This window comes from Furipterus horrens, unplaced genomic scaffold, assembly GCF_987537825.1.
Source record: "Furipterus horrens unplaced genomic scaffold, mFurHor1.1.pri manual_scaffold_7, whole genome shotgun sequence".
In the NCBI taxonomy this organism is placed as follows: domain Eukaryota; kingdom Metazoa; phylum Chordata; class Mammalia; order Chiroptera; family Furipteridae; genus Furipterus; species Furipterus horrens.
In genome coordinates this window covers 24,373,112-24,400,326 of record NW_028327177.1, presented here as the reverse complement: position 1 = coordinate 24,400,326, position 27,215 = coordinate 24,373,112, and the positions used below count along the sequence as shown (strand labels likewise).

At 34.0% G+C, this 27,215-nt stretch overlaps 1 protein-coding gene across 9 annotated transcripts in view; it reads left to right on the top strand.

The window, feature by feature from the left end:
* RIMS2 (regulating synaptic membrane exocytosis 2) overlaps positions 1–27,215 on the top strand; it is a 426,764-nt gene that overhangs the window by 189,130 nt on the left and 210,419 nt on the right. For all 9 annotated transcript variants that reach the window (XM_090283463.1, XM_090283465.1, XM_090283467.1 and 6 more), the window contains one exon: positions 10,286–11,211. In XM_090283463.1, the coding sequence (XP_090139589.1) occupies positions 10,286–11,211 (926 nt within the window). The remainder of the gene's footprint in view (positions 1–10,285; positions 11,212–27,215) is intronic.

Genomic DNA, 27,215 nt, shown 5'->3' with positions numbered 1-27,215 from the left:
CTTTAAGTTGTCTGTTTAGAATGAATAAAGGAGGAAATAATAGAACAGGTGTATTAAACCAGTAATCAAAGTTCAATAAAGAAACTGTAATGTTAAAAGAATATAAAGGTGATAGGGGAGAATGGAAAGAAGCAACTTTCTTGGGTTTTCACTGATGATTATGTAAGATAGTTTGTTAAACTTATTTATACCTATTTTCCTCTTCTATTTCTCTTATCTTCTTTATATAATTTTCAATAAATCTTAATTTTTTTATTGTGAGATTGTTTCTAAGGTTGCCATAGACTCAGGTAGAACACCTTAAAAGGGGAAAATAAAATCACTACAGGTTTAAATTATCTTCTAGTATAGAATGGTTCCTAGCCTTTCTTTTTTATTAATGGCAGTTTTGGGCGGTATACTAGTGAGAGGGGAGTGGTACAATGATTACTATAGGGAAGCATCATTTGTGCACCATTTTCTAAGATTCGTGTGTACAAAGTCTTCATCTTTTAAACATAAGTTGAAAATATTGGCATGAATAGGATAAAAGTTAATTAATACTGGTTTCTGATCCATAAAATCTTTTTATCTTATACTTTTGAAGAAGTCAAATGGATACTAAAGATACAATAATTTTCATGAAAGTTTTTTAAATCCAAAATTGTATCATAGCAAATTTGAACCCATATATTTACGCAGGAAATTAAAAAAAAAAAAAGTAAAAGTAAAGAGTTAAAAATGTCCTCAAAGGACAATATAACCCTCAATGAGTAGGGTAGAGAGGAGACAATTGGAGACCTAGAAAGATCTGTAGAGAGCAAAGAGAAGCCGTAATGGTATTAGAAATACAAATGGGAGTGTGGGTGGACAGATAAAAGGAAGCAGAAACAAGGTGAACGGTAGAGGGGATTGGCTGCAGAGTGTGCATTGCAGGTGGGGGAATGCTGCCACGAGAACTCACTGAGGTGTATAAGTGAACAGAAGGAAAAGTAAAGAAGAAGGTTTGCTCTTATAGCATCAGCTATAATGTTGTTTCTGAAATCTTCTGAATCAGCTTGGAAGGATCAAAATATTCTATGGAATTTTGTTTTCAGTTTCTTATGAACTTATGGGGTGCAAATGGTTGAATTTTATTATTGGCTAACATTCTTATGAAAATGAATTATTTTGAATTTTTATTGCATTTCTGCTTGAAGAATCTACAAGTCATTATTAGGAATCTTAGAGGGGAGAAAGGCCTTTATTTGTCCCCACACCTCTCACAATCTCTCCAAGTGCTATACTTAATTCTAGGAAAAAATTCTGTATCGATGCTGCACAAATAGTTGAGTGGTTCTGCCACATATCCCTAGAGCCTCATTTAAACTTGAAATTCAGGAGACCAGAAAACAGAACAGTGCTTTTGCGTCTCTCCCCACTCTTCAGACACTGACTTTTTCTCTTTTATTTAAGTTTATTTGGAATCACTTAAATATAATTTTCAGACGTATAATAGTAACATCTACATAATTGGCTTTTGGTAGAAAGGCATCTGTGGTGTTACCTTCTTTCCTGTTTTTAATTTTTTTTTGTGTGACTGAATGGAGCCATGGAGAGGTTAAGGATAAATTAAAGCAGACAAAGCTTGACTTAAATTCAGTGTCTAACCAACTTCTCAGTTCATGGAACACATTTTTTATTAAATTTCTCCAGAAACTGTTGTTTTTTGTTCCATAACCCCTTTGGGGGAAGCATTCTCTTCTTAGTAAAAATTAAGAAACTTAAACTTATTAAATGATTGAAAAGAAACTATGGGATAGACCTGTTAAAACCGTCACCATCTTTCATTATCACTGTACACTTCATGGTTAAACAGTACAGTAGACTTATCAATAACAAACAATGAATTTTGCTATTTAAAAAGTATTTAATTCATATAGGAGAACATAGCTTACAGATTTCTGAATCTGTCCCTTTTAAATAAAGTGTTGAGAAATGCCTTAGATATAAGATGCATTTGGTGTTCAGTATTGTGAGGCACTAATCAGCTAAGTACCATAATCCTCCTTACAGGGTACATTCTTACTTGACCTGGAGCTATATACAGCCACATAGTAACAGCATTAAATAACCTTTTCCTTAACGGGACTATTCCTAGAGGATTTTATGACTCCATCTGTGAATGAATGTTGTTTCATGTGTAACTTTTTAGTAATTGACTTTTGAAATAAAATGATTGTAAGCAAATGGAGACATTCAAATCATCTTATTAAGGATGGCTCCCATGATTTCGCTAGAGCCAGAAGGATTAGATGAAAGCGCTGCCCGGTATTGTGTTAATGTATTTTTGTCAACATGATGTTTCGTGCTCTACAGATGTGCATTGGTTGAGCAAAAGGTAAAACTATAATAATGTGTTAAATATTGTGATATATAATAAAATGTAAATCGATTTTATAGTTTTTAATGAATATAAATAAATGGTTTGACTTGTTAAAACCATTTTGTTAGAATTATAGGAATGGAACCTATATATTTTATGTTTTACAGGATCAAATACTTATGTTAATTCCTTGATTTAATGTCTTAACAGCTTCAGATTTCACAATTTGATTGCAATGTTATGTTTAAACTGTATGGTTAGCATGTTTAATTGAATTAATGAGGTATCACTTTAGTTTATTTGGCAATATCCATGCGTTCTAAAGCTTTAAAAACAATGACTTTTTTCAGATTATTGATTCTTTAAATGGTATTTCTATTCTTTTTTAAATAAAATGACAATTATTTAATCATCTCTATAATAACGATTATGATTGAGAGATTTTCATCTACATAGTGCTTAATTGTAATATAAAATTTGAATTTATAGAAATTTGTAATTTCAAATTCTTCACTTTTAGTGTCATGATTTTTATAATTTACATAGGTCTTAAGAGTTAAAAATATATAAATATTAAAACTCAAGTTTCCATCTAATTGTTCATTGTCCTTATAAATGTTTTTTAAATGTTTTCTAGATTACATTTTTAGAAACTTGATTATTCTATAGTATATGGTCAGTATTGATATATACAGGTGGTATAATAACAGAAACCACAAAGGATGGTAAAGTTGTAAATATCAAAATAAAAACTGGTAAACATGATGAATTAATATACAGTATGTAAATTGAGACTGCCTTTGGTAAATGGGAAAGTGACTAATTGGGAAAGAGGGTTTTTATTTGGAGTTTCTCAATCAGTCAGTATAATATTTAGACATGGAAATTTAAAGAGACTAATTGGTAGTTTCTTACTCAAACTAATATATGCAATCAAGTGTGTGAATACATAGCTAGAATATTTAGAAATAGATTGGTTAATCCACATTAGAAAAAATAAACAATGAACAGAAATGCTACTGATTAAAGTATAAATAGGATATTTCTATATGTAATTTTCTGTAAACTGGTCCCAATTAAGATGACTATAAGAGAGTAAAAGAAAATAATTCTTAACAACCTGGGTTTGAATAAAGAGAAGGTGAACAGACATTAGGTTAATATAAAGTAAATATAAAGATATAGTGACATTTTATTATCAGTAAGAAATAGGGATTGATAGAATGAAGAGAAGCAAAAATTAAAGCACTATATAATGTCACATGTACATTTTATTCTAAAAGGCGTAATTTCAGATTCTGGCTCTTAATCTCTCCAGTTCTTTGAAGGATTAAGTTAAATATGACATCTTAGATGAATCGCTCCATTTTTCTGAGTTGTAATTTATTAGTTAAATACTGTAAATGCTTCATCATTGTTTAGAGCACATACATTATCATTGTTATTTTACCTATGAAATGTTTTCCAACTGATAATATAAATGCTAATGCTTGTTTATAAAGGCCAAAGGTGAAGATAGAGATTAGATCACATACATTATCATTGTTACTTTACCTATGAAATGTTTTCCAACTGATAATATAAATGCTAATGATTGTTTATGAAGGCCAAAGGTGAAGATAGAGAGTAGAGATACTGTACTTGAATTTTTATCAGTTCCTGAAAAAAATACAAAGTCTAAGAAATATAGCAGTTTTAATTCAAAAGAGAGTATTTATGCAATAATTCACATTATAGTTTTTAAAGTTTGTTTTGACAGGGTATTTTAATATTCTGGAGTAACTCATATTAGATTATTCATTGTTTGGTAAGGTGCCTTAAAGCATATTTTTAAAAACCTAATTCCGTGTTAAGTAACAGTGACAGTAGTTATCCCAGTTTCAGAAATCATGACCACTGTTCTATTTTTACTTAAATCCAGTACAAATCAACATCCATGGTATGATTCACATGCTTCAGGCAAATTTCATAATCTCTAGAATAAAGTGATTGCTGGATTTAATACTGAATTCAATTTATTGAAGGTATGATTTTTTATAAAACACCTATATGGCTTGCTAATGAGTAAGTATTAATATCCTTTTTACTGTACTGAATTCTGTAAGTAAATATTCTTATTTATCAATAAAATAGAATCTATTGCTTGTGTTATAAAGGCTTACTATATTCACTTTATTTATATCCTACTTTCAGAAATTCATGTTAATTCCTCATGGAATGAAGTGTTCCTTTAAAATTATTTTATTTTATTTTACTTCTGTCCTCTAAAACTCAGTGAGTTGTTAAGTATATTACTAGAAGTCACTAATTTACAAAGAGGTTTTGTTTTAAATGTTTAGTTGTAAAGTGATTGATACTCAAAGTATATTTTGCCAGAAAAGTAATTTTATAAACAAGAGCTGGCCTCTGAAAACTAAGGACAAAAGCCAAATTAACATATGATAGAACTAAATTACACTACTAACAAAAGTAGTTCCTTTCACTTGAGTTGCTATTACTGCCAGGGGCACAGTAGGAGAAAGAACTAGACTGTTTTAGCAATCAGTGGGTTTCAGTATAGGAAAGAAAAGAGAACAAGCCATGAAAAGTAGTAGAGATAATTTAAGGGAGAATTAATTAATCAGTTCTTTAATTTAACAGATGTTTATTGAGCACTTGCTATATTCCAGCCTCCTTAGATACAGGTTGCCAGTCCTCATGAAACCTAACATTTTGGGATACTATAAATATTCCTGGATAGAAATGGGTAACTTTACCTAGGGAAGACATACAGTGAAAAAGAAGGTCAACATTATGTTGAATTGCCTTCAAAGTATCCATTATTCTTCTTAATATTTTCTGAAAACTTTTACTTCACTTTCTTGTATGGCCTTGTTTTCTTCACATTATACAGATTAATTTGTATTAACAATCTTAAGGCATGTTAAGTAATTTTGATAATATGATAAAACTGTATTCACTTTTATTTAATGTGCATGTTTTACTTTTGACTTTCCACTGAGATAATATATAATGGGGAATTGGAATTTACCCCATGTGGGAGCATGAAGCATTTTGAAATGGAGGAGTATGTGAAAAAGGCTTTAGTAGGCTGCTTTTAGGTAGGTGGTAGAGATCAACTAGCTTGGAAAATCCTTGATTTAATAAAACAGCAATTAAGAATTCAGTTGACTTATATTTTATAGACAGCTTTGAATAAAATTTAAAAAATAATGGCAACTTAGTGAGAAACCCAAAATATTTTCAGTGAAGTTGTACATATATTTTTAAAATGGGCTTTATTCAATGTAACTACATATTTAGGTCTTTTCAGAAAGAACTTCTGTATCAAAAGTAGCCTTTGTTAAGTCACCGTTAAGAATTTTCACTGTTTCAGCTTTTTAATAGTATTCATCACTGTATGAAAACACCTTAATTTATTTTGTGCTTTCTGTCTGCCTCCCCATTAGAAAGACAGTTTCTTAAGAGCACAGACCTTATGTGTATTTTCTCTGTTGTGTTCCTAACAAATGGAATCATACCTGGCACATAGTAAGCCCTAAATAAATACCTGTTGAGTGAATGAATAAATACTAGGGCTACAAAGGTATATTTGACACAGTACTTTCTGGTTCAAAAATTTAAAGTCTAGTAAATAATACAGAGTATTAGTTAGGTAATTGTGAATAGAATGATTAGTATTATGTTGAGGAATACAAAGGCACAAAAGTGAGTTCATCTCCTGGTCCATTGTAATGAGGTAATTAATACTACTTTCAACAGAAAAACAATTAAAAAGAAAAACAAAACAATAATACTTCCACTTAACAAACCACATTTTATTTCCATTTGTATGTCTCTGAAATTCATATATAGAGTTACATAATTTCCTATTCAGCCCACATTGAACTTTACACGAAGTAGAATTCATTTAAGTAAACAATCTCTAAATGAAATTAAAAAAATAATTTCCTTCTGTACCATGTAAATTTGAGAAATAGTAGAATTTTACTCTTGGCACAGTATAAATTTCTTGATATTAAATAAGGTTTATGAATAACTACTGTATTTTTAGAGAAAAATATGTTTATTAGTTTAGATTTGAAAATATTATTGTATCTTTTTTAACATACCAAAATAGATTTGAATTCCCAACATAAAGTCTGCATCTGATAGAAGCTAGATGGTCAGTTTGAGAAGAAACTAATTCTTCAGAGGTCTTTAGAGAAATTCTCTTCTATCTCAGTATTTTAGTAAAGTAAATAGATAAAAGCAGCCAGTTAGTGAGATATGTTAAAATTTTCCACCAGTTAATTACATCTTCACAGGGGTATCATTATTTTTTGCTATGCTTCAAGATTTCATTTAGGCATATTAACTTGAAGTTGTGGTATCAATATTATAATATTGTAACCCCTAAGAAATGGAAGAGGGTTTTAGAATCATTTAGCTTCTGAAAATCAAAGGTCTCTTACTAATTTCTGTATTCTCAGCCTATATTATAGTATGTGACATTTAGTTCTTAACTAGTACATATTTTTAAAAATGATATATGAGTTAATATGTATAATCTATGTCTCTCACTTTTAAGTACAGACTCTCAAAGCAGAAGTGACTATATAGGTTCAAATAATCAGTTAATGTCAAATGTAGGACTATGAAACCCAGCTCCCTCAACTTTAGTGTTCTGTTACATTGCTACCATGCTAATATGTTTTTCTTTATGTACAAAAATAATGGCAGAAAGTAAAATGAGTTATGCATAACAGATGTTATGTAGGTTAAACCATAAAATTTATTTGAGTGCTCTGTTTTGGTTGTATATTTTAAACTGTAGGAGTCTATGGATTTATGTAACAATTGTAACCTAAGACTTGTAATTAAGAGCTAAATATTTTATATTTATGTGTAAATGTAAGAATGCAAATGTAAAAAAAGGAATCATATCCACTTCCTTCATCATAAAACATTTAGGGGAGCAGACCAGTTTTTTCATTTATGACGATACTTTTCCCCTTTATGGTTCCAGGTTAGATTTTACTCTGTTGATGCATTTGTTTGAGATTTGAAAGGTTGAAGAGTTATAAAAGCCATTATTGTTAAGCAGCAGTTGTTGGCAGGCAGATAGGCAGATGTGAGAGTCTTAATGGCTCCTGGACAAGCTTTTGTTAATTGACCACCCAAACGTGTAGGCAGCTGGTAATTGGTGGAAGAGTCCCAAAGGTCCTTGAGCTTCACAACCACTTCCTAATGACCATTTTCAGAACCTCTGCCTTTATTTATTGTTCAGGTTTAAAATAGCAGTACATATTAACTTCTCTGGCCTTCATTGCACTGGCTTGTTCAACAGTTGTGTGGCTTCTTGTGGCTTCTTTCTTCTTCTTCTTCTTCTATTTTTTTTTTTTTTTGGATGATCCTTATTTATTTATTTTTTATTTATACACATTATTTTTTATTACTAAATTGATTTGGGTGACATTGGTTAATAAGATTATGTAAGTTTCAAGTGTACATTTCCATGATACATGATCTGTATATTGCATTGTGTGCCCACCACCCAAAATCATATCATCTTCTGTCACCATATGTCTGGCCCTCTTGACTCTTTACATCTCCCACCTCTGCTTTCCTCTTGTTACTACCACATATAAGAGAAATCATATGGTTCTTAGCTTTTTCTGACTTATTTCACTGCTCGAGGCTCATTCATGTTGTTGCAAATGGCAGTATTTCATCTTTTCTCATGGCCAAGTAGTATTCCATTGTATATATGCATCACATCTTCTTTATCCAATAATCTAGAGAAGGGCACTTCAGTTGTTTCCCTGTTTTGGCCACCATGAATAATGCTGCAATGAACATAGAGTGCATGTATCTTTATGAATAATTGTTTTCGAATTTTTTGGGTAGATACCCAGAAGAGGGATTGCTGGGTATATGGTAACTTTATTTTTAAATTTTTTGATGACCCTCCATACTCTTTTCCATAGTGGCTGTACCAGTTTACATTCCCACTAGCACAATCCTTTTTCTACACACCCACTCCAACACTAGTTATTACTTGTCCTGTTGATAATAGCCATTCTAACAGCTGTGAGAAAGCCTCTTCAATAAATGGTGCTGGGAAAATTGGAAAGCCATATACAAAAGAATGAAACTAGAATGCAGTTTGTCCCCTTGTACAAAAATTAATTTAAAATGAATCAAAGACCTAAATATAAGAACTGAAACAATAAATTACATAAAAGAAGACATAGGTACTAAACTTATTATGGACTTTGGTCTCAGAGAAGGTTTTATAAATTTGACCTCAAAGACGAGAAGTAAAGGCAAAGATAAACAAATGGCACTATATCACACTGACAAGTTTCTGCACAGCAGAAGAAACCACAAACAACACAAAAAGGCAATCAACCACGTGGGAGAAGATATTTGCAAACAACAGCCCTGATAAGGGGTTGATATACAAAATATATAAAGAACTCATACAACTCAACCCCAAACAAACAATTCATTTAAAAAAATGGACAGAGGACTGAACAGACACTTCTTCCAAAAAGACATACAAATGGCCAACAGATACATGAAAAGATGCTCAACTTTACTAGCTATTAGGGAAATGCAGATCAAAACTACAATGAGATACCAGTTGTGTAACTTCTGATTTCTGTATTAAAACCCTTCCTACCTTGAAAACCTAGAGTGACTTCTGTTTTTCTTAATGAACCCTAATTGATACATTGACAAACTATATTCCAGATATGGGGTAAAAGGGAGTCAGGGACACAGAGGAGACTTCAGAGGATAGTGATGTTGCTGGGTTGCATCATTTCACATATATTCTTTCTCTACTCTTGCTTTTGGATCAAATAAATATTGTGTAAGAAATTCACCACTGAACTAATATTGGCCATCCTTAAATCCAACTGATCCTACTATTTTATTATCTCCTGTTCATGTGTTCTGAGAAAATCTTCATAACATAATTCTAAACCTTCCCTATCATCTTCAGCATCCCAGTTCCATTGCTTCTCATTGGCTAGTGGTTGACATCGTCTGAGTGCATGCCAGAGAAGAGGGCAATGTGAATATTTTGTTGACAAAAAATATTATATTAAGTGTGAATGCAAGGTCCATCAGGTTGTACCAGTGTTAGAGGGGCAGGTTGAGAACAATATACAATATATTCCTCTGAGACTAAGGAAACATGAAGGGTCAGATGTGAAGCCAGAGAAGTGTCATCGAGCTGGCCTTAATCTTTATGAAGATGGAATAAGAATAGCAGTCCTTTCTGATTTCTAGGGGTTTTGTGATGAATAAATCGTTGTTGTTGGTGTTTACTTAAGGTGCTTATGTCAAGTTAGAGCAGTAAGGAAGGGTTGGAGAAATGACAGTAAGATGAAGACTTAGATGCATCAATGCTAGGAGTGATTTACAGAGGTGGATGAATGAAAACTGATTTTTAAGAGCCAACACTTAGCTTGAGTCAGAAAGTATTCAACTCTTGAGCCAAGTTAGTTTGGCTTCATTATGTTTTCAAGGAACTTTCAGAAATGTGTCAAAAATAGAAAGAATAGGAGGAGGAATTTTTTATAGCTTCTGAATAACAGTTAGGAGATAGCTGAAGTTGGGATCCAAGCAAGGAAATTAGAATGAACTCTGTTTATAGCAGTAAAATGTGATGGTTATGTAGTTTCAGGACATAAGTATATTTCATATACAGTGTACCAGGCATTTAATAACCACATCAAAAGTACCTTTTAAATTTCCAATTTGAACTATTATAAATAAATAGAATGAATATAAGTAAGACTTTTGTTTTAGCATAACTTTAAAATGAAATTTTAAAAAATGAAGCAAAAGAGCCATTTGAATTTATTCATCAACCTGCCAGTGAATCAATAAAATGTAAGATTATTTAAATGTTGATCTTCTCACAATTTCTTTTCTTTGATTACTTAGGAATAGAAGTCCATCAGTGTCCAGAGATCAGAAGAGAAGATACGACCAAAGGGAAGAAAGAGAGGAATATTCACAGTATGCTACTTCAGATAGCGCAATGCCTAGATCTCCATCAGATTATGCTGATAGGCGGTCTCAACGTGAACCTCAGTTTTATGAAGAATCTGATCATATAAATTATAGGGACTCCAATAGGAGAAGCCATAAGCATTCCAAAGAATATATTGTAGATGATGAGGATGTGGAGAGCAGAGATGAATATGAAAGACAAAGGAGAGAGGAGGAATACCAGGCACGCTATCGAAGTGATCCAAATTTGGCCCGTTATCCCGTAAAGCCACAGCCCTATGAAGAACAAATGCGTATTCATGCTGAAGTGTCCAGAGCACGGCATGAGAGAAGACATAGTGATGTTTCTTTGGCAAATGCTGAAATGGAAGATTCCAGGATTTCTATGCTAAGGATGGAACGGCCGTCAAGGCAAAGATCTATATCTGAACGTAGAGCTGCCATGGAAAATCAGCGATCTTACTCAATGGAAAGAACTCGAGAGGCTCAGGGACCAAGTTCTTACCCACAAAGGACCACAAACCATAGTCCTCCAACCCCCCGGAGGAGTCCAATACCCATTGATAGACCCGACATGAGGCGTACTGACTCCCTAAGGAAACAACACCACTTAGATCCTAGTTCTGCTGTGAGGAAAACAAAACGGGAAAAAATGGAAACCATGTTAAGGAATGATTCTCTCAGTTCCGATCAGTCAGAGTCAGTGAGACCTCCACCACCCAAGCCTCATAAATCAAAGAAAGGAGGTAAAATGCGCCAGGTTTCATTGAGCAGTTCAGAGGAGGAATTAGCTTCCACACCTGAATACACAAGTTGTGATGATGTTGAGATTGAAAGCGAGAGTGTAAGTGAAAAAGGTAAGCCGCTCTATTCTCATCACACAATTCCCTGCAGTTGATTGAGTGAAGGGTTTTTTTGTTTTAGGTTGTATTTCTGAGTGAACATTGAAAAGTTAGATATTACTTACTACCTTTAAGCATTTTAATGGTATGGATTATATGAAGAAAATTTCAAGTTATAAAAAGTGAACATCCTCTACCTGTTGATTTTTAAAATTGTCTTTTGCTTTGTTTCTGAAAAATTCCTTGCACCACTTGATGGTGTATTTTTAAAAAACTTAGTAGTTATATCATTTTTTTTGTTTTTCATTTTAAAAATAACTTTGTGTACTATAGAACATTGGAAAAACTCCAACTGTAAAGAATGAAATACTGGGTTGGCCAAATATTTGTTTAGTTTTTCTGTACAAAGGCTCTAGTAGTGCTTAGTTGTCTTTAACTTCATTCAAAACAATTTTGTGAGATTGTATTGTGACAGCTGTCATATCATCGTGCGTTAAGAAAAACTTGTCAAACTTGGTGAATTTTTGTGTAGCTATTTTAAATATTGAAGATGGAAGAAAAAAGCAACATTTTTGGCATATTATGCCTTATTATTTCAAGAAAGGTGAGAACACAACTGAAATGCAAAAAAATAGATTTGTGCAGTGTATGGAGAAGGTGCTGTGACCGATAGAACATGTCAAAAGTTGTTTGCAAAGTTTCTTGATACTATTGACACTTTGGCCAAATAATTCTGTGCTGTAGGACTGTCTGATGCATTGGAAGGTGTTTAGCAGCACCCTTGGCCTCTGCCCACTAGAAGACAATAGCAAGAGATAGCCAACTCAAAATATCAAAATCAATGAAGTTATTGGTGAAAATGAAAAAAGTGTCTTATTTTATGTAAAAACCTAAATGGACTTTTTGGCCAACCCATCATAAGCTATCCATAAACTTTTCTCCAAATATAACCATTATTAACATTTTGTTGTATTTTTTTCCTTTTTCCTATGCATGTGTTCTGTTTTTTTTAAATTGGTATCATCATGTCATTAGACTTTTCCAAGCCATTAGCTAGTTTTCAGAAATACATTTTAAATGGCTGCACTTATGTTGCAGTTGCTTCCACTTGTTATTACGAATGGTATTATAATGATCATTTTTATTACATAATTTTTTGCCTTTATCTCTGATTTTTCACACCTATTTGTGCTGTGATTTTTAAAAGCTTTTAATTCAGATTACCAGCCTGCTTTCCAAAAAGGTTATAATACTCCATACCCCTGTCATATGCTTTCATCAAGCAAAGAAGCTCGAGCTTTGGGGCTAGATGCACCAAATCTTTGCCTTTTGAATAGACCACACGCACACACAAAATACTATCTCTTTGTCATTTTAATTTAAATTTGATTGTGAAGTTGAATATTTTGTATGTAAATTGGTGTTTGATATCTTCTATGAATTATCTATTCCATTTGTTTCTTCTGCCCATGTTCCTGTTGGGTATTAATTAGTTTTTGTCTTACTGATTTTTAAGAGCTTTTTATGTGGTTAGAATTTTTACCCATTTAACTGTCATCTGTTCCAAATGTATTTCCCATTTTGATGTTTACCTACTAATTTTGCTTGGTCATTTGGAAATATCGAACTTAATATAGCTAAGCCTTTGCATTCTTTGATGATTTTTTTTTATCCTTTTATCGCCAGAAACTCTTTATTCATTCCCAAGTCAATTAAATATTTAAGTGTGTATTTCCTCATGATTTTATTATTGTTTTTTAACCTTTAACTTCTTAATCTTTCCATAACTTATTTTGGTGTATGCCAAAATACACCAGATAGGTGAGTATCTAACATTAATCCCTTTTACCACTCACCCCTGCCCCATACACAATTATCTGATACTATTAGAGGAATAATTAACTTCTTGTATGTAAAAATGAACAGAAATCAGTAAAGGGATTTGAGAAGGTGGATGCATATGAAATTAATATAGAATTATTTTATAGTGTATGAAAAATAATTAGGAATTACAAATGAGAGGCAATTTCCATTCTGAACTAAAACACAAAATGTGATTTAAAAATAAATAATAAGAAATGAGGGGAGTTCCATGAAGAAAGCTACATTTACTTCATGTTCCTAACTAGGAAGACCAAATATCATGAAGATACATGTTCCTTTCAGATCATCTCTAGAGGTTAATAATATTTTAATCATAATCTTAATTGGTTCATTGAAGTATCCTATTTCTAAAGTTATACTGGAAGATGTAAGAAGTGGAAAAACTTAACTCTTCTATGCCTTTTAAATTCATTGGCTTGGTCTTATAAGTTAGACTGACAAAAGACAGATTATTATGAGAAAAACAAATTTATTTTCATATGCATTGCATATACATATGAGAACACTCAGCCAAGAGACACTAAAACTTGTGGTTAGAATTTGAGCTTATATAACAAAAAAACAACACATTTTTAGAGGGGACAAGACAAATTTGAGCTTCTAGGGGTGGCAAATTGTGGGAAACTATGGAAGATAGGGGCTAGTTTTAGCAAGTTTTGTTATGTAGTCCCCTTAGGTGCTTTGGTAAGGGTCAAGAGTTCTCTACAGTGGTTAACTTCTGTACTCCTGACAGAGAAGAGAGGGGATCGCCTTTACAAATACATGTCCTGCTTTGAGGCAAATAGGGAGAAGGCAGGGAACTTTTTGTATCTGCTTCTCCTCAGTTGCTTTCATCTCAAAACAATCCTTTTGCCAAAGTGGCGTATTACAGCAAATAAGTGATAAAAACATAGAAATCACCACAAGCCAAAGGGTAATAAAAAATTTATTCAATACATGGGCTTGAGGAAAATGCATATAGAGTGGGGAAAAAAGTCAAGTTAGAGTCTCATTTTACACAAGTTGCATTTAAGTTATAAATAATAAGAAACTTGTGCTTGTTAAAATGTAAAGTTCTGTAAAGAAAACTGTAGATCTTAATTTTGTCATAGAACATATAAATATTTCCCAGAAGCTGCAATACTCTTTTAAGTATATTTAATAATCTTCAGTTTGATAATTTTCAATATTTGCCTGATTGTATTATAAAAGGTAAAAAAAAGATAGTTTTGTTATTCTTAATGGTTTGGTTTAGATTCTGTTACATACTTCTATTATTTGCTAAAGTAATGCCTCCACTTTTACCACATAAAGATATAAAGACCCACCCACCCACCAAAAAAAAGACAAATGCTTCAATCTAATATTTGAAACCTTTTTATATATGGTATCCTCCTAAGGTCTTCTTACACATTGTTTCAGGATTTTGAAGTACAATTATAAACATCTCACATAAATAAAACGCTATATATGAGTTAAATTAAAATCCTTTGTGATACTATTTAGCAGAACAAAAACATTTATCAAATATGGAAAGAAACTATAGGTCACACATGTCTGTATTATTCCTTAACTTGAACTCTTAGTAAATACTTTCAGGAATAGTCCTCCTTTTCATCTATGTAATAATTTGTTCCACAGAGTATGGTTTCTTGCCAACATGTATTTCCAGTAGAAAATCATAATTGAATTCAGCTTAGGAAGAAGAAATATATATAAAATAACTTTTTCCTGTTTGATATCATCCCCAATAGTAATATGAAGTGAGAAGTACCTGTTTAGAGACTAGAATAGTCTCTAATAGTGATTTGTATGCTTCATAACACTTATTTCTTAACTCATTATGATAGAGTTTGCTTACCACCATGCTATATGAACCACTTCCCCAAATTGCAACTTATCTTCTTTGTTTTTTTATCTTTGTATTATGGAATGAGATATCTTAGATTACTGATGTCACAGTACCTCCAAATGTAAATGCCGGACATGGCTATCAAAGTCCTAAATATATTTTTTCATAAGCTTTAATAATTACCATTGACTTTACAGTTTTATGTAATATCATTTTGTTAAATAATCCAGAGCAAGTTTCTCAGTCTTGGCACTATCGACATTTGGGGCTGGATTGTTTTGTGGAGCTGTCTTGTGTATTTTAAGGTGTTTAGCAGCATCCATGACCTCTACCCACTAGATGGCAGTAGCATCTCCATCCCCAGTTGTGACAACTCAAAATATCTCTAGACATTGCCAAATACCCACTGTTGGACAAAGTCCCCCATAGCTACTCCCCCACCTTCCATCTCTACTCCCTCCATTTACCCTCCTTCCCTCCTCACTTTTAGAACCAACTGAGAGTCATAACCCTATTTAACAAAAAGAGGGAGACTGGAATAGGATGGAGTAGAAAACATCAGAGTGAAGTGTACCGAGTAAGGGTAATGAATCTGTGAAACATATTTTTTAGTGTTGTGTGTGTATTGTATAGGCTCACAAAGTAGATATACGTATATTTCTTACTGTGGATCATGGCCAAAAATGTTTAAAGCTACTCTATTAGGATTTTGTGACTCACTTGATACTAGTGTTCCCTGCCTTCCCCGTTTTCTTCTATACCTGGAAAAAGGTCTAGAGATGATGTTCAGTGGCTAATTGATGTATTGTAGGCATTATACTTTTTCTAATTTAATGTATTTTAATGTTAATATTATAGTGCACCACAGTTTTTCACTTCCGTTACACAATCACGTTGCCAAACAGTTTTGCCCAATTGCACAAAACATACCTAGTTTGATCTTTTTAAAGATCAATTGTGGAGCATTTTAGTTTCCCCTATCTCTCAGGTCCTCATCAGACTGATTTTACTTTGTAGTTGCAGATTTCTTTTTCTTTTCTGTAAAATCTTGGAACGCTGGGATAGTCAATGCAAGAATATACGTGCATGGCAGTTTCATAGGTTATATAAATTGTGAAATGTTTGATTCAATTAGACTCTTGAAAGTAGCACAATACACTGTTTCCTTGTACTTATTTTTGAAAGAGGGTGAATAGAGGTGTGAAGGTGGAGCAATTTGGAAGACAGAGACAAAATAGGAAGAAGAGAAGATAGATTGCAAACTTCCAGATAAAAGCATATGTCTTAAGTATTAAAAAATAAACCCGAGAGGTATTAGCTGTATATATGTCTGCATTTAGGTGTATGTATTAACAGTGAAATTTACCTCCTAGTATAATTTCAAGATTCTTATAATTTTTATTAATTTGCTATATATGTTATAAAGAAAATTGGCTGTTGAAGTGATAGACAATATACTTCAGAAATTTGAGGAAAATGTTGATGATGGTATTTGAGATCAATCTCACATATAAGAATTCTGAACCAGGTGAACTAAAAAATTTTATAATGGAATATTTAAAAATTTTTAAATAGCTATTTTATTACTAAGACATTCTCAAGTAAAATTTTTAGATGTCAGAGATTGATTATTTTTTGTTTATTTACTCCATTTATTGGTAAAATAATTTTACGCTAAATATTCTAATTGTCGCATGAGTCTTAGAGCTTAACTATGGAATAAAAACTTAATTTCATCAAATTTACATGGATTTAAGTAATTACTCTGTTGCTGTATTAGGCAACATTATGAAATTATTTCATCATATCTTTTAAAAACTAGGATACTTTTCATACACAGAAAAAGCGAGTTGCAAATGTGTATTATAAAGCTGATTTCAGACTTGAAATTATGTAACATAAATGTAAGGTGATTAAGAAGCTAAACTAACTCAAAGTTGACTTGTAAAGTGCATAACCAGAAGGTAGATTTATAAGTGGGAATAAAGGAGATTTTTTTGTTTCCTTATGAAAAGAAGCATATAAAATGTTTATGATGGTAATTCATTCTCTTTGCAAAACGTATTTTCTTGTTAATTATGAATGAAACACTCTATTGAGCATTTGCTTAAAGGAAAAGGATTGTTTTTAATGGAAACTTCATACCCAAGAAAATTACCAAGTAGGCATCAAGAAAAATATCTTCCAGATTTCAGTTTGTAGGATATTTGAGAGGGTGCTTTAGCTAGTTGAATGGAAAATTAAAATTAAAATTTAATTATAGACCAGCTGTTGAAGTTAGTTTAGAATACAGAAAATGTTAACTTTTAACTTAAAATGATGTTTCTGTTTAATAGAATTTAGTAGATGATGCCTGGATATTGTTATTTTGTGCAGCTTTAAAAATTCAATGTCATCCCAATAAATTTAATTAAAAATTTGATGATGGAACATGTTCGATAGCAAAATATAAAGCTTCGTAAAGAACATATTGTTATTAAATGATAAGAGGCATATCAGAATAAATGCCCTAATATAGTTATAAATGCTATACAAGCCAATTATATTTGAATTAAAAAAGCATTGAAATGGATAAAAAATTGGGTCTAAGACTAATTAAAAATTTCAAGAAGTATACTGTAGATTGATTGATTGTTTCATTCATTCTTTATTTCATTCAACTAAAATATATTAAATGTTAATAATCTATGGTAGTATAGTATGAAACAATAATGAAGACATTTTCTAACACCATAATTGCAGCTTGTGCTATAAATTTAACTGCATTTTTTAAATTTAAATTTTATTTTTCTATTACTGTTTATATTCAATATTATTTTGTATTAGTTTCAGGTGCACAGCATAGTGCACAGGATAGTGCAGTGATGTGCTTTTCAAAGTGTTCCCTCTGATATTTCCAGTACCCACCTGGCACCATACATAGTTGTTACAATAATATTAACTGTATTTCCCATGTTATACTTGATATCCCATGACTATTTTGTAACTGCCAATTTGTACTTCTTAGTCTCTTCACCCTTTTTTCACCCAGTCTCCCAACCCCTGTCCTCTCTGGCAACCATTAGTTTGTTCTCTGTATCTGTGAGTCTGCTTCAATTTTGTTTGTTTACTTTGTTCTTTAGATTCCACATGTAAGTGAAATCACATGGTATTTGTCTTTCTCTGACTGACTTATTTCACTTAGCCTTATACCATGTAGGTTCATCCATGTTGTCACAAATGGTAAGATTCATTGGGCACTTGGATTGCTTCTCAATCATGGCTATTGGAAGTAACACTGCAATGAACCTATGGGTGTGTATGTTCTTTTGAATTAGTGTTTGGGTTTTATCGGATCTATATGCAGAAGTGGATTCACTGGGTCATAAGATAGTTCCATTTTTCACTTTTTTGAGGAAACTACATACTGTTTTCCTTGGTGGCTGCACTGATCTGTATACAGTGCACGAGGATTTCCTTTTCTTCTTGACAACACTTGTTTGATTTGTTGATAGCTATTCTGGCAGGTATTAGATGATTTCTTACAATATAAATAGTTTTAATTTGCATTTCTCTGATGATTAATGACATTGAGCATCTTTTTATATGTCTTTGGCCATCTGTGTGTGTCGTCTTTGGAGAAGTGCCTGTGTCCTCTGCCCATTTTTTAACTGGATTGTTTGTTTTCTTGCTGTTGAGTTGCCTGAGTTTTTTATAAATTTTGAACATTAACCCCTTATGTGATGTATCATTGGTGAACATCTTATCCCATCCAGTAGCTTGTATTTTCATTTTGTTGATGGTTTCCTTTGCTCTGCAAAACTTTCTAGTTTGGTGTACTCCCATTTGTTTATTTTTTTATTTTGTTTCTCTTGTCTCTTATAGCTAAGAGAAATGTCAGAAGTTTTACTGCCTATGTTTTGTTCTAGGAGTTTTATGGTTTTAGCTCTTACATTTAAGTCTCTAATCCATTTTGAGTTTATTCTTGTGTGTGGTGTAAGGTGAACCTGGCTGGTTTGGCTCAGTGGATTGAGCGTCGGCCTGCGAGCTAAGTGTCGCTGGTTCGATCTTCCAGTCAGGGCACATCAGAGAAGGAAAACTCTGATTCCAAAAAACCTCCGCTGCCTTGTGGCATACCTCTTCAGGGGAAAGGCTAAGGGAGTAAACCCCGACAGAAAATCCGGAGCCGGAGTCCCTAAGGCGGTTTGACGTTGTAGTCAACACCGGCAACTCCTGCGGCGCACCTGAAGCCAAGCTGTATTGACTCCCGTCTTTCCCTTGGATCCTTCAGCTGCGAAGAGAGGGGGGGTCTGCTGCATGGGCAACAGCAGACCCTCCATATCACCCTGCCCAGGCTCTGTAGCTTCAGCTTCACTGGAGAGGACACTCCAGCGTCATCACAAGATGTCGATTCAACACGGGAGGAGACAGATACCGTGTCACTCCCGAGTTGGACTGCACAGCCATTCTCGGCGTGCAGATAGACTCTTAAGAAGCTACACCATCGTCTCTCGAGACAGACGGCTGCCGACGACGACGGTGTAAGGTGGTGGTCTAGTTTCAATTTTTTGCATATATCTGTCCAATTTTCCTAGGACCATTTATTGAATAGACTGTCTTTACCCCATTTATGTTTTGTTTCCTTTGTCATGTATTAATTGACCATATAGGTGTGGGTTTTTTTCTGTGCTCTCTGTTCTGTTAAATTTGACTGCATTTATGTTAGCTGACTCATCCAAGAAAATTATGCATCTGTTGGGCTTGCCTTTTTTCCTGCTTGTCCTAGATTCTGCCTGTCTGTTTTCCTGTCTAGGATATACCCATGAGAAGGGCTTTTTGAGGAAATATTTGAGATGTGGAAAGGTGTGTTTCAAAACAGGACAGCCCGAATTATTACCATTCATGAGCCCATTTTCTCTAGAACTCCCTTTCTGCCTCTTTTTGTAGGGCTTAGCTAAGAATCCTTTCAGGAACAATTAAAGTGAGCCTGACGTAGTAAAATTCATGCATGGCTCCTACAATACAAGACTGATGTTGATTCTTTTAACAGAAGATCTAATGAAATACAAGTAGAAGTTTACTTCATAGGAATCTAAAATGCTCCTTGTCCAAATCTTGAAATATATAATTACATATAATTAATCTGTATAATGGAATGTTGAATACAATAGTAAAAATCTATAAAATTGTTAACTTTAATGAATGACCAAGATGATAACTAGACTATGTATAAAATGAAGGATATTAGGAGCACAAATTAAATGGAAGAGAATAAAAGGATGTTAAAATTCTGTGTTACAATAAATGTATATTAAGGCCATACTTTACAGTTTCCTCAACCCAAATACATTTTAGATATGATTATATTTTAAAAAGTAGTACAGATATTCTGCCCTGGCTGGTTTAGCTCAGTGGATTGAGCGTCGGCCTGCGAGCTAAGTGTCGCTGGTTCGATCTTCCAGTCAGGGCACATCAGAGAAGGAAAACTCTGACTCCAAAAAACCTCCGCTGCCTTGCGGCATACCTCTTCAGGGGAAAGGCTAAGGGAGTAAACCCCGACAGAAAATCCGGAGCCGGAGTCCCTAAGGCGGTTTGATGTTGTAGTCAACACCGGCAACTCCTGCGGCGCACCTGAAGCCAAGCTGTATCGACTCCGTCTTTCCCTTGGACCCTTCAGCTGCGAAGAGAGGGGGGGTCTGCTGCATGGGCAACAGCAGACCCTCCATATCACCCTGCCCAGGCTCTGTAGCTTCAGCGTCATCACAAGATGTCGATTCAACACGGGAGGAGACAGATACCATGTCACTCCCGAGTCGGACTGCACAGCCATTCTCAGCGGTGCAGATAGACTCTTAAGAAGCTACACCATCGTCTCTCGAGACGGACGGCTGCCGACGACGAGTACAGATATTCAAAAGTGAGTGTATGTCTTGAAAGTGTCAGCAGATAAGTCGAGTTAATTTTTTTTTTTTACAGGTAATTGTACACACCCTTTTATTTCAGCACATCTTGATGTGTATATGCTGAGAAATTTTTAAAGAAAAGTTTATTTCCCATAGGACTACTGACCTTTGCTTTGTAATTAAGGATATCTAGGGTTTGATTTACCTAGAATTTGGATCTCATGTCCTATTCTTGAGATAGTAGAAGTGTGAAAACTCTGCCAATTTTACTGAGGAAAGAGGAAATATGTTTCTAATTTTGAACTTTAGATATGTTTTCCCAAAGAAATATAATTATTTTATTAGTTTTCTCTTTGAAAGTTCATTATTGGTGTATAAAAATACATCTGATTTCTGGATATTTATTTTGCTTCCTGCAACTTTACTGAATTTATTTATCAGTTCTAGTAGGGTTTTGGTGGAATCTTTAGGTTTTCTACATACAGTATCATGTCATCTGCAAACGATGACTTTTATTCTTTCTTCCCAAGTTGGACACCTTTTGTTTCTTCTTCTTGTATGATCTCTGTGCTCAGAACTTCTAGTACTGTGTTGGATAAACGTGGTGAGAGTGAACATCCCTGTCTTGCCTCCTGAATGTAAGGGAAATAAATGCTTGTAGTTTTTGTCCATTGAGTATGATGTTGGTTGCGGGTTTGTCATATATGGCTTTTATTACCTTGCAGTATGTCCCCTCTATTCTCATTTTTCTGAGTGTTTAAATCATAAATGGGTGCTGGATTTTATCAGATGATTTTTCTGCATCTGTTGATATGAATTATGTGGTTTTTAGCCTTCATTTTGTTTATGTGGTGTATCACATTTATTGATTTGCAGATATTGTACCAACCTTGCATTTCCAGAATAAATTTCACTTGATCATGATGTGTAATCTTTTCATTGTATCCTAATATTTTGTTTAGGATTTTAATTTTTTTTTTAATCCTTGCTTAATGACATTTTTTTCATTGCTTTTAGGGAAAGAGCAAGGGGGAAAGGAAGGGAGAGAGAGTAAGATTGGTGAGAGAAAGAAGCATCAATTGGATGCCTTCCAAGAGAGAAGCATCAATTGGATGCCTTCCATATGAACCTTAACAGAGCATCGTTTGGGTCTGGTCCAGGGATTGAACCCACAACCTTGTTGAGGATTTTACCATGTATGTTTAACAGGGTTATTGGCCTATAATTTTCTTTCTTTGTAGTCTTTATCTGGTTTTGGAACTAGGATAATACTGGCCTTGTAAAATGAGCTTGGGAGTCTTTCCCTCTCTTGAAATTTTTGGAATATTTTGAGAAGGATAAGTGTTAGTTCTTCCTTGAAACTTTGGTAAAATTAGCCTTTGAAGCCATCCAGTTCAGGACTTTTATCTACTGAGAGGCCTCTTTTTTTTTAATTACTGCTTCAGTTTCACTAGTTGTGATCTGTCTTTTCAGATTCTGTGATTCTTCCTGATTTAGTTTTAGAAGATCGTATGTTTCTAGGAATTGGTCTTTTTTTTCTAGATTGTCCATTTGTTGGCATATGGTTGTTAGTAATATATTCTTACGATACTCTGTATTTCTTTTGTGTCAGTTATTACTTCTTTTATTTATGATTTTATTTATTTGAGTACCCTCTCTTCTTTCTTGATGAATTTGCTAAAAGGTTTGTCAATCCTGTTTATCTTTTCAAAGAACCACCTCTGGATTTGTTGATCTTTTGTATTTTTTAAGACTATTTCATTTATTTCTGCTCTGCTTCTTATTGTTCTTTTCCTTCTACTCACTTTGGGCTTTGTTTGTTGTCCTTTTTCAAGTTTCTTTAAGTGTGAAATTAGATTTCTTATTTGAGCTTTTTCTTGTTTTTTTGAGATAGGCCTGTAAAGCTATGAACTTTTCTCTTAGTATTGTTTTGCTGTGTTCTTTCACCAAGTTAGGGAAGTTTTCTTTCATTATTTTTTCAAATAGGTTTTCAATTTTTTGCTCCCTCTCTTCTCTCTCCAGCACCCCTCTGATGTGAATATTGGTATACTTGAAATTGTCCCAGAGACTTACTACACTATCTTCATTTTTATGGATTTTTTTTTCTTTTTGCTGTTCTGATTGTTTTTTTGTTTCCTTTTATTCCAAATTGCCGATTTGATTCTTGGCTTCATCTACTTTACTCTTGATTCCCTGAAAGTTATTCTTTATTTCAGTTAGTGTATCCTTTATTTCTGACTGGCTTTTAAAAAAATAATGGTTTCAATGTCCCTTTTCATGCTGTTGAAGTTTTCACTAAGTTCCTTGAGCATTCTTATAACCATGGTTTTGAACACTGTCTGGTAATTTCCTTGTCTCCATTTCATTTAGTTCTTTTTCTGGAGATTTCTCCTGCTCTTTCCTTTGGAACCTGTTATTTTTGTCTCTGCATTTTGGATGCTTCTTTATGTTTCTTTATATGTATTAGATAGAGCTTCTATATCTACTAGACTTGATAGAGAGGCCTTGTATAGTGTAGGTGTCCTGTAGGGCCCTGTGACACAGCCTCCACACTCCAAGTGTGCCCCATGTGGATGTGTGCACTGTCCTGTTGTAGTTGAGTCTTGATTGCTCTTGACATCACTGGGAAGAATTGACCCCTAGGCCAGTTGGCTTTGAGGACTGGCTGAGACTACAGCAGAGGAGCTGCTGTGCAGGAGATGACCCTGTGGAGCAGGATTTGCTTCAGTGGGGCTTTGGTGCTCACCAAGTCCATCCCTCGAGTGTGTCACCAATGGAGGTGGTAGGGTTGTAATGTGACATAGTCTGAAACTGTCCACTCAGTTTCGGGCTTCCCTGGAGGTGCAAGGTTAAATGCTACCTGTGTTCTGCTTGGGTTGCCTGTAGACAGCTGCTACATGTGCTGGGTTTGGCGATGCCCCAGAGAGGCCAAGCTGAGAACCAGCGCCTCTGTCACAAGTGCCAGGCCTGGGGCCACTTAGCAAGAGGTACAGGGTATGCAGATGCCAGATGTTCCTTTTTTTGAGAACTTTTAGGAAAGTCTGAAGCATGAGGCAAAAGAGGCCATTTGTATGGGCAAGCCTCTCAAAATGGCTTGGGTGGGCCTGAAAGTTGGGTGGCGCAGGGTGAACAGTGTGAGCCATGTTGATGGAGACTCAGATATGATGCCCGCTTGCCAGCACTACGGCTTTGTGGGAGGAAGGCTCAGCAAAGGAACAATAGTTGGTGCCAGCACTTCTGTCTGGGAGAATATTGCCAATCTCACCCTGATGCCAGACAATGCAGTTCTTCTCTGTATGTCCCTGGTTCCTTTCAAGGTGCTACTTCAGCATTGGAAGTCAGAGGGAGTGAGTTCAAGTCAGTGCACAGGCCCTTTAAGAGGAACTGCCTGAGACTTCAGAAGCCCTCTGTCTCATTCATCCACAATTCTTGCTGGTTTTTATAGTCACAAGTTATGGGGACTTCTTCTCCTGGCGCTAGAACCCTGGGTGGGGAGACTCGGTGTGTGACTGGGACCTCTCACTCCTCAGGGGAAACCTTCACAGGTTAGATATCCCTTCAAGTTTTTATCTGCCCCATGTGGATGTGGGACCAGTCCACTCGTGTCTCTACCCCTCCTACCAGTCTTGATGTGGCTTCTTCTTTAACTTTGTAGTTGTAGGGCTTCTATTCAGCTAGATTGCAGGCAGTTCTGCATCATGGTTTTTCTGAGGTGTAGTTGTAAATTTGATGTGGTTGTTGGAGGATAGAGTACTGCATTTACTACGCCGCCATCTTGACCGGAATCTTAAAGATCTTTCTCATGCCACACTTTTATAATAACACCCTTTCCCCATTCCCAACTTCTGCTGACCATTAATTTATTCTCCATTTCTAATTTTATCATGTAGAGAATGTTACATGAATGAAATCTAATAGTGTGCAACTTTTTGTGATTTTTAAAATTTTTATTCAGCACATTGCCCTTGAGATCCATCTATGTTTTATGTATCAATAATTTTTTTCCTCCTTTTATTACTGAGTAGTATTCCATGGTATGGTTATACCACAATTTGTTGATCTGTTGTCCCACTGAAGGACATTTTGGTTGTTTCCACTTTTCAGCTATTAAAAATGAAGGTATCTTTTTGGTGAAATTTCTCTTCATATAAAGTATTTAGCTATTTACCATTAAGTATGATCTTAGCTGTAGGTTTTGGTTGATGTTCTTTATTTACATAAGCAAGTTATCCTCAACTTCTTATTGTTGTTTTTTGTGAACGTTTTTCTGTGTCAGTGACTAGGATCATGTTATTTTTCTCCTGTAACTTTTGTGAATATGATAGGTTACATTGATTTTTCAATTTTCAAGCACTCTTGCATTCCATCAATAAAAAACCCATATGATCAGCCTGTATAATTCTTTTTGCATGCTGTTGCTGAATTGTATTTGTTAATATTTTGTTAAGGATTTCTGTGTCTTATATTTATGAAGGATATTGGTCTACACTTGTTTGCCATGTTCTTTTTTGTTTTTTATTTGTTCCCTCATTTTTTTTCCTTGCCTTGCTCTGGGTTATTTGAACTTTTTTCTGAATTGCTTTTTTATTCATCTGTAGTCTTTTTGAGTGTATTTCTTTGCAAGGATTTTTTTTTTTTTTTTAGTGGTTGCTCTAGCTAATATATTACATGTGCACAACTTATCACATCTTACTGGTATTGACATCTTACTAGTTAGAGTGAAATGTAAAAACCTTACATACTTTAAATTATTTTATCTTTTCCTGTTTATAATGCAGTTGTTTAATATATTTCTTCCATATATGTCAAAAAGCACATCAGACAATGTATAGTTTTTGCTTCAAATATCAGATATAATTTAGAGGAGAAGGAAAGCCTATTGTATTTAACCATATTTTTACTTACCTTGCTCTTTATTCCTTCTGTATATTTCCTGGTTCCCTCTTTTTGTTACCAGAACTTCTTTTAGCCATTCTTTTAGGGTGGTTCCACTGGTGACAAATTCTCTTACTTTTCTTTTGTCTCAGAACGTCTTTATAGCTCATTCATTTCTGAAAGATCATTTCATTATATTTAGAAATCAGGGTGGGTATTTCTTTTAGTATAAGTAAGTTAAAAGTACTGTGCCACTTCATTTTGGTCTCAAGTTCTCTGATGAGAAATCCATTATCATTTGACATGTTTTTATCCTTTGGGTAAAGTGTGTTTCTTCCTGGCTGCTTTCAACAGTTTGTCTTTGGTTTTTAGTTTAATTATGATGTATCTTGGCATAGATTTTTTTGTGTATTTCTTGTTTGGGGGGTTATGTAGTTTCTTGAATCAGTAGGCTTACATGTTTTGCAAATTTGGGAACTTTTCAGTTATTATTATATCTTCAAGTACTTTTTCAGCCCCATTTTCTTTCTCTTCTGGGACTACAATGAGATGAATGTTCTGTTATGCTATTTGGGGATTTTACTTTATGAACCATTTATCTATACACGTTTTTCTACTTCTTGTCTCTCTTTGACTCTTCAGTTACTTCACTTTAATTTTAATTTTCATCATTTTATCTAGAGTGATTTTCCTAACATCTTTCTTGATCTTGTGTTGCCAAATCAAATGCACACTTTTCAGTTCTTCATTGTTTTTGATGTGTAGAAATCATTCAGTATAGTTGATTTCTCTTCTTGTTTTGTTTAGGAAACTCTCTTCTGTTTGGTTTTGAGACTTTCATCTCCCTCCCTCATTTTATTTTATCTGTCAGTATTTTTTCTTAGTCTCCCTCTCTCTTACTCCTTTTCCTTCTTTCTTTTATCCTCATTTTCCTTCTTTTCCTCCTTCTCTTGCTCCTCCTCCTTCTTTTTCAACTCAAACTCTAAATGTTACAATTCAGTCTGGGTCCTCTCCATAGCTTACTTTATTCTCTATTTCTAAATTATCTATTTATGCCTTTATGCTAGTAATTCCAAATTTATGTCTCCAGCTCAGACCTTCCTTCTAAGCTTTATTATAGTTTAACTAATGATTTCTTATATGCCCACTTGAATAAGGTCTGGGTTTTTCAAACAACATATCCAAAATTAATCACCATGTTTAATAAATTCTAAAATGCGTGTTTTTATTTTAATATCTATGAATCTTATACTTACTGGCATCTTAGATTCTATGAAATAGAGTAATTCCTTCCTACTCCTTCCTTAATACAGTGTTCTTTTTCCAGTCATCTCCTGCTCATAAATGGTCTTTCTTCTGCCATTTAGTTATTAACAGCAGAAACCTGGGAGCTATCCTTGACCCTTCAGTCTTTCTTAATACTTAATTCTACCACCAAAACACCTCTCAGTTTCCTCTTTTCTTACCTTGTCTGTTGCCATCACCACTCTGTTGTATATCTCATTGTTTTATCCCATACACTAGAACTTAGCATAATGCATAGCAAA